Source organism: Fundulus heteroclitus, chromosome 7 (assembly GCF_011125445.2).
Source record: "Fundulus heteroclitus isolate FHET01 chromosome 7, MU-UCD_Fhet_4.1, whole genome shotgun sequence".
NCBI lineage: Eukaryota > Metazoa > Chordata > Actinopteri > Cyprinodontiformes > Fundulidae > Fundulus > Fundulus heteroclitus.
The window spans coordinates 2444453-2452426 of record NC_046367.1 but is presented as its reverse complement, the minus strand read 5'-3'; the positions used below and the strand labels follow the sequence as shown (position 1 = coordinate 2452426).

The following is a 7974-nucleotide window of genomic DNA, read 5'->3' as shown; positions in this document are numbered from 1 at the left end:
ACTGCTGCTTCTGCCTGGAGATCCATGCTGGATGAGGATTTTATCAGACCCAGAGCAGGCTCACACTCCTGGGCAAAGACCCAGAGCAGACTGCAGCCTCTGCCTGGAGATCCATGGTGCATGTGGATTTTATCAGACCCAGAGCAGGCTCACACTCCTGGGCAAAGACCCAGAGCAGACTGCAGCCTCTGCCTGGAGATCCATGGTGCATGTGGATTTTATCAGACCCAGAGCAGGCTCACACTCCTGGGCAAAGACCCAGAGCAGACTGCAGCCTCTGCCTGGAGATCCATGGTGCATGTGGATTTTATCAGACCCAGAGCAGGCTCACACTCCTGGGCAAAGACCCAGAGCAGACTGCAGCCTCTGCCTGGGAGATCCATGCTGCATGTGGAGGTTAGCAGACCCAGAGCAGGCTCATGCTGCTGGCAGGAGATCCATGCTGGCTGTGGAGGTTAGGAGACCCAGGGCAGGCTCATGCTGCTGATGAGAGCTCCATGTTGGGATGGAGAAGGGCCAGGCTGTGCCGCTGGAGAACCAGGATGGCTGGTGCTGAAGTGGAGAGCTCACAGCAGCGGGGAGAGGGAGAGAGAGAGCCATGGTTCTTCTTCCAGGGATCAGATCGCACATCCAAGCCGGGTTTGGGTGTGCTGCTGCGGGCTTTGGATTTTCTGCTGCCTGGAGATCCATGGTGCATGTGGAGGTTATCAGACCCAGAGCAGGCTCATGCTGCTGGGCAAAGACCCAGAGCGGGCTGCTGCTGCTGCCTGGAGATCCATGGTGCATGTGGATTTTATCAGACCCAGAGCAGGCTCACACTCCTGGGCAAAGACCCAGAGCAGACTGCAGCCTCTGCCTGGGAGATCCATGCTGCATGTGGAGGTTAGCAGACCCAGAGCAGGCTCATGCTGCTGGCAGGAGATCCATGCTGGCTGTGGAGGTTAGGAGACCCAGGGCAGGCTCATGCTGCTGATGAGAGCTCCATGTTGGGATGGAGAAGGGCCAGGCTGTGCCGCTGGAGAACCAGGATGGCTGGTGCTGAAGTGGAGAGCTCACAGCAGCGGGGAGAGGGAGAGAGAGAGCCATGGTTCTTCTTCCAGGGATCAGATCGCACATCCAAGCCGGGTTTGGGTGTGCTGCTGCGGGCTTTGGATTTTCTGCTGCCTGGAGATCCATGGTGCATGTGGAGGTTATCAGACCCAGAGCAGGCTCATGCTGCTGGGCAAAGACCCAGAGCGGGCTGCTGCTGCTGCCTGGAGATCCATGCTGCATGTGGAGGTTAGCAGACCCAGAGCTGGCTCATGCTGCTGGCTGGAGATCCATGCTGCATGTGGAGGTTAGCAGACCCAGAGCAGGCTGCTGCTGCCTGGGAGATCCATGCTGGCTGTGGAGGTTAGGAGAACCAGGGCAGGCTCATGCTGCTTGCTGGAGATCCATGCTGCATGTGGAGGTTAGGAGACCCAGGGCAGGCTGCTCCTGCCTGGGAGATCCATGCTGCATGTGGAGACCCAGAGCAGGTGGATGTCAGGAGAACCAGGGCAGGCTCATGCTGCTGCTGATGAGAGCTCCATGTTGGGATGGAGAACCATTTGTCACAGCTTCCACCTTTTTTTTTTTACCCTAACCAGGTCTAACCAATGTAAAATCAATGTGTTTTTTCGGGTGAACTTTGCCGTCTTTGGTGGGCTGTCACGGGGTCACGGTGGGTCCTAAAAATCGGGGACCACATGCATCTGGCTGTCAAGGGATGGGGCTATTTTTTGAGCCATGCCCCGTGAACCTGTGAGCTTTGGTTTGGCCTCCAGGAATTTTCAAAGTTGGCCAAAAATTACACCATTTTGTCAAAAAACGGGGCCTGTCCCCTAAGATGGGTTAGGCGATTTGGCCCCTTTTACCCAAATGTCATATGTTAAATGCGATGAATTGTCATGAACTGCACCATAATATCAGGGAGACCGAATTTTGACATTTGGGGTAGGTAGGCAGGTAGGTGCAGGGCTGGTGCTGAGAGCTCCTTGCTGTGTGTGAGGTGGAGCAGGCTTCTCAGTGTGTCTCCCCTGCTTCTGGATGCTTAATTGGCTACGCCTGCGGTCACTGACCGTACTCTGGGTCGCCTGAGCCGAACGCAGCTGTAATTACTTACTGTGTTAATTAACATCTGACCGATGAGCAGAGTGAACCGGTGTCCACGCGGACTTTCCCCCTCCACCTTCAACCGACTTACACGGTAAGTTGCCTTTAGTTTGAAGCATAGGGGGGGGTCCTTGTGTCGCCATTTTATGCGGGGAAAGGGGGCTCTGTTCCTGGGTTTGGGAAATGAATAAATCTAATGTTATTGTATCCTATTTTTCAGATTCACATATCAACATGACGCCCCCCAAGCAGAGTGTTTGCTGCCCGCTCTGTCATTCTGTATTTACCTATATAGGCAAACACCTAAGGTATAATCACGGCATTAAAAATTCAGACGAGCGGAAGATATTGATCAGGTTCAGTAACGGGAGAATCAATATCAGAAAAATGCCCTGTCCAGTGGATGGCTGCCGTTATGCTAGCACAAGGCTGGACATGCATATGGAGCAAGGTCACCCGGAGATGGATGGGGAGAGGAAGGCCCAGGTGATTAATGGTTTGAAGTACCAGGTAACGGTGAATATGCTGGGAGCCCTGAGCGCCACAAACCCAAGCCCTCCCATGGTCTCACGTTTGCACATGGACCCAAGAGCAAGAGAGGAAGCAGGTCAGCATCATCCAACATCAGGACCCCTTGATGATGATACATCCTGCACCTCCTGCAAAGAGGTCGAGGCAAAGAACCTTCAGCTTATATCAGACTTGGGGCAACTAAGGAAGCAATTGCTTTACCAGCACAGATGGGCAAAAAGGGCAAAAAAGGCAATCAAACGACTGGAGGAGGTGTGTAAAATGTTTATTTAGCAACTTTACCCGGGACCAGAGCACATCTGCTGGGCATGATAGCTCCATAGCTCAGGCCTGGTTGTACCGGCAGAACCAGAAAACTTAACACTGAACCTTTATTTAACAGGACCTCCAAAAGGGATCCACATGCACGGTTCCTGGGGTGGACGTAGATGCCCCGGTGGTCTCTGGATCTACCTCTCCTGATGAGGAGCCACAGAGCATCACCAGACCTAAATCAAAGCAGGAAAGCCGGGACATCCAATGTTTGGTGAAGGCGTACCCCAAATTCCCACTAAACATCTGTAAGTAACATCACTGATTGCTGTATTTTTCTATTAAAAAAATGTGTTGACAACCATGACCCACACGGGGGCGCTGTCAGACAGTAGTCCGAGGATAGTGCCTCGGTTCCGGCTGCAGCAGCGGGATCCCCCCCCCTGTTCCTCCCGGAAGTCCGCGGATTTTTTTTAAACTATTTTCTAAGTGTTTATGGATCCATGCGTGCGCAAGGATGATTTTTAAGGTTTGTATCCGAATATAGGTGCCTCTAACTGGGCCGTGATGAGCGAATTTACCCGTGTTTACCTCCTGGAAGTCCGCGGATTTTTTTTAAACTATTTTCTAAGTGTTTATGGATCCATGCGTGCGCAAGGATGATTTTTAAGGTTTGTATCCGAATATAGGTGCCTCTAACTGGGCCTTGATGAGCGAATTTACCCGTGTTTACCTCCTGGAAGTCCGCGGATTTTTTTTAAACTATTTTCTAAGTGTTTATGGATCCATGCGTGCGCAAGGATGATTTTTAAGGTTTGTATCCGAATATAGGTGCCTCTAACTGGGCCGTGATGAGCGAATTTACCCGTGTTTACCTCCTGGAAGTCCGCGGATTTTTTTTAAACTATTTTCTAAGTGTTTATGGATCCATGCGTGCGCAAGGATGATTTTTAAAGTTTGTATCCGAATATAGGTGCCTCTAACTGGGCCGTGATGAGCGAATTTACCCGTGTTTACCTCCTGGAAGTCCGCGGATTTTTTTTAAACTATTTTCTAAGTGTTTATGGATCCATGCGTGCGCAAGGATGATTTTTAAAGTTTGTATCCGAATATAGGTGCCTCTAACTGGGCCTTGATGAGCGAATTTACCCGTGTTTACCTCCTGGAAGTCCGCGGATTTTTTTTAAACTATTTTCTAAGTGTTTATGGATCCATGCGTGCGCAAGGATGATTTTTAAGGTTTGTATCCGAATATAGGTGCCTCTAACTGGGCCGTGATGAGCGAATTTACCCGTGTTTACCTCCTGGAAGTCCGCGGATTTTTTTTTAAACTATTTTCTAAGTGTTTATGGATCCATGCGTGCGCAAGGATGATTTTTAAAGTTTGTATCCGAATATAGGTGCCTCTAACTGGGCCGTGATGAGCGAATTTACCCGTGTTTACCTCCTGGAAGTCCGCGGATTTTTTTTTAAACTATTTTCTAAGTGTTTATGGATCCATGCGTGCGCAAGGATGATTTTTAAAGTTTGTATCCGAATATAGGTGCCTCTAACTGGGCCGTGATGAGCGAATTTACCCGTGTTTACCTCCTGGAAGTCCGCGGATTTTTTTTAAACTATTTTCTAAGTGTTTATGGATCCATGCGTGCGCAAGGATGATTTTTAAAGTTTGTATCCGAATATAGGTGCCTCTAACTGGGCCGTGATGAGCGAATTTACCCGTGTTTACCTCCTGGAAGTCCGCAGAATCAAACTTCATTATGAAACCTTTTTTTGTTTGTTTTTCAGTGGAATACATCGCGGGATATTGGCAGCATCTCAAAGGCTCCCGTGGTCTGAGGAAAAGGATCGAAAATCAAAGATCCAAAGTGGGTAGAATCATGGCTTTCCTTTCGTTTCTAACCGAGGGCCAGACAATCTTCCAAAATTGGACTTTCCTTTCCAATATGTCCAAGATATACCAGTAAGTATGTCTGTGATGCCTTTTAGTTAAGATAAAATGTCCCCATGTAAAATATTCCATTTATTTCTTTCTGTGCATGTGGCCAGAGCATCTGCAGAATGGTGGAAAAGCGGAGAACACAGTGAAGATCTACCTGGTGAATTTGTCCCAGTTCATGGTCTACTTCAGGGACACTCCTCCATGTACGTCCAGGGTTCCAAGAAGAGAAGTGTTTGCCGTGATTCGTGCTATCTCAGAGTGTATTGCCAGCCTGGCTCCATGTGTAGTCATGCGTCAGATAAGTGTGAAGAAAAAGAAGTTGAGCAGAACAATCTCCAAACATCAGCTTCACCTCTGTAAAGTCCAGGCCAGGAGACGCATCCCTAAACTTCTTGGTCAGACTTATTAAATTTGTACTATATTAAATTACTTACCTGAGTTACTGACATCCATGTTCTAACCCCATAATTTTTTTTTCAGACGGACTGTCTGAGGACCCCAACCCGGAGGCGCGAAGAATGTTTTTTGGCTATCTAAGTGTTTACCTAGCAAGCCTGTATGGACACCGCACCGGTGTTCTAAAGAATATGACTGTGTCAGAGGTTGATGAGGCCCAGCAGGAAGCCACCGTCGGGCAAGCGGGCTTTGTGATCAATGCAAGTCTACTAATATTGGAATGACAAACGCTCTCTGTCTTGTCCCGATATGTCCATTAACACACACTCTCCTTTGCACCACAGGTGAAGGAACACAAAACCAACCGTGCGTTTGGCCCCGCACAGCTCTACTTAACTGTAGAGGAATTCTCATGGGTGGAGCAGTGGATGATCATCAGACAGAAACTAAACCCACCCACAGACCTTCTTCTCTTCACCGAAAACTTCACAAAAATCGAGAAACTCATCGTGCCGATGCAAGCCGCCTGGCTTGACATGGGATTTCCTGGGCGCCCTACATTCACAGATTTCCGGACATCAATAGCCACATACGTAAGTAATTATATCACTTTTCCACGTAATAAACATAAAATTAAAAGGCATAATATTGAAGAACCATCTCTATTTTTCAAGGCAAGGAATACTTTGTCACCAAGTGACCGGATCAACATTTCAAAGACCATGTGTCATGACACACGGACAGCAGACAAATTCTACGCGCTCCACCGCACCGCGTCAGAGCTGGCTGAGATCCGTCAGAATTTCGAGGCAGCCGTCAAGCCACCACATACTACGGTACATGACACCGCCGAACCTTCCCTCCTCTCCATGTCAGAATCATCAGGTGATGGTCTTGAGGAGGAAGCGGACTGCGGGCCTTCACACAGCCCCCCTGCCGGTCCTTCGCACAGCCCCCCAGCCGGTCCTTCGCCGTCCTCACCAACATCCAGTCGGGCCACTGGATCAACAAGCCCTGATCAAGCTTCTGGGAGCTGCTACAGTCCAGGCAGCGCCTCTTCTCAAAGCTGTTCTTCTGGGAGCGACTTCACGCCTGATAGCGCCTCTTCTCAAAGCTGTTCTTCTGGGAGCGACTTCACGCCTGATAGCGACCCTTCTCAGAGCGATTCTTCGTATGCCCCAAATAGAGGGACACAACCCAGAAGGAAAAGACCATTGTTAACCTACACGTTGAGAAGTAGACGTCAAGTGCGCGGTCAATGTGCACGTGTGCTCAGATCCAAACGAAATACAGTAAAAAAATAAAAAAATTTTAAATAAATCAGTGGTGATGTGACTGTATTTGCTTTCTTTAAGATATTTCTCCATTCATTATTCCTGGCAAATAAAATAAAAACTAAAACTTATAAAGTCCAACCTCCAGGACAGGAGGGGGTCTGTGCCACGCTGCTCTGCCCCAGAATAGTGCACCTTGGCTGGGCTTGTGAAGCTGGACAGCTCCCTTCCAGCCCTGGAAGTCCAGCATGGGGTTGATACGAATTTAATTGAAGTAGCTCAAAGGAGGAAAAAAAAGAAATATATAATAATAAAAAAAGTAAAAAAAAAAACAATTATAATAATATTAATAATGATATTAATAATGATGATGATAAAAGAGAAAAGAAAAGACAAAAAAGAAAAAAATCCAACCTCCAGGACAGGAGGGGGTCTGTGCCACGCTGCTCTGCCCCAGAATAGTGCACCTTGGCTGGGCTAGTGAGGCTGGAAAGCTCCCTTCCAGCCCTGGAAGTCCAGCATGGGGTGGATACGAAATCAACTGGAGTAGCTCATCCCAGCCATACCATGGGTACAATTCTTGGTTTTTTTTCTAAGTCCTCCAGCATGGGGTGGATACGAAATCAACTGGAGTAGCTCATCCCAGCCATACCATGGGTACAATTTTGGTTTTTTTTTCTAAGTTCTCCAGCATGGGGTGGATACGAAATCAGCTGGAGTAGCTCATCCCAGCTTTACCATGGGAACAATTTTGGTTTTTTTTTCTAAGTTCTCCAGCATGGGGTGGATACGAATTTAACTGGAGTAGCTCAAAGGAGAAAAAAGAAACATATTATAATAATAATAATAATAATAATAATAAAAAATAAAAAAGTAAAAAAAAAAAAAAACAGTTATAATAATATTAATAATGATATTAATAATGATGATGATAAAAGAGAAAAGAAAAGACAAAAAAGAAAAAAAGTCCCACCTCCAGCATAGGGGGGGGTCTGTGTCACGCAGCTCTGCCCAGAATAGTGCACCTTGGCTGGGCTTGTGACGCTGGACAGCTCCCTTCCAGCCCTGGAAGTCCAGCATGGGGTGGATACGAAATCAACTGGAGTAGCTCATCCCAGCCATACCATGGGTACAATTTTGATTTTTTTTTCTAAGTCCTCCAGCATGGGGTGGATACGAAATCAGCTGGAGTAGCTCATCCCAGCCATACCATGGGTACAATTCTTGGTTTTTTTTCTAAGTCCTCCAGCATGGGGTGGATACGAAATCAGCTGGAGTAGCTCATCCCAGCCATACCATGGGTACAATTTTGGGTTTTTTTTCTAAGTCCTCCAGCATGGGGTGGATACGAAATCAGCTGGAGTAGCTCATCCCAGCCATACCATGGGTACAATTTTGGTTTTTTTTTCTAAGTCCTCCAGCATGGGGTGGATACGAAATCAGCTG

General features: G+C 47.9%; 1 protein-coding gene across 2 annotated transcripts; it reads left to right on the top strand.

Moving 5' to 3' along the window:
- The first annotated feature begins 1823 nt into the window (after positions 1-1823).
- Positions 1824-6583, top strand: LOC118563646. 2 transcript variants are annotated; one of them, XM_036138744.1, is made up of 8 exons: positions 1824-2227; positions 2354-2916; positions 3047-3224; positions 4705-4879; positions 4966-5253; positions 5339-5514; positions 5599-5847; positions 5929-6583. In XM_036138744.1, exons 5-8 carry the CDS (start codon positions 5034-5036, stop codon positions 6556-6558), a joined length of 1275 nt encoding a protein of 424 aa, XP_035994637.1. In that variant the 5' UTR covers positions 1824-2227; positions 2354-2916; positions 3047-3224; positions 4705-4879; positions 4966-5033; the 3' UTR covers positions 6559-6583. The 2 variants fall into 2 exon arrangements, with proteins under 2 accessions (XP_035994637.1, XP_035994638.1); XM_036138745.1 differs by lacking the exons at positions 1824-2227; positions 2354-2916; positions 3047-3224 and adding an exon at positions 3307-3445.
- The last annotated feature ends 1391 nt before the right edge of the window (positions 6584-7974 follow it).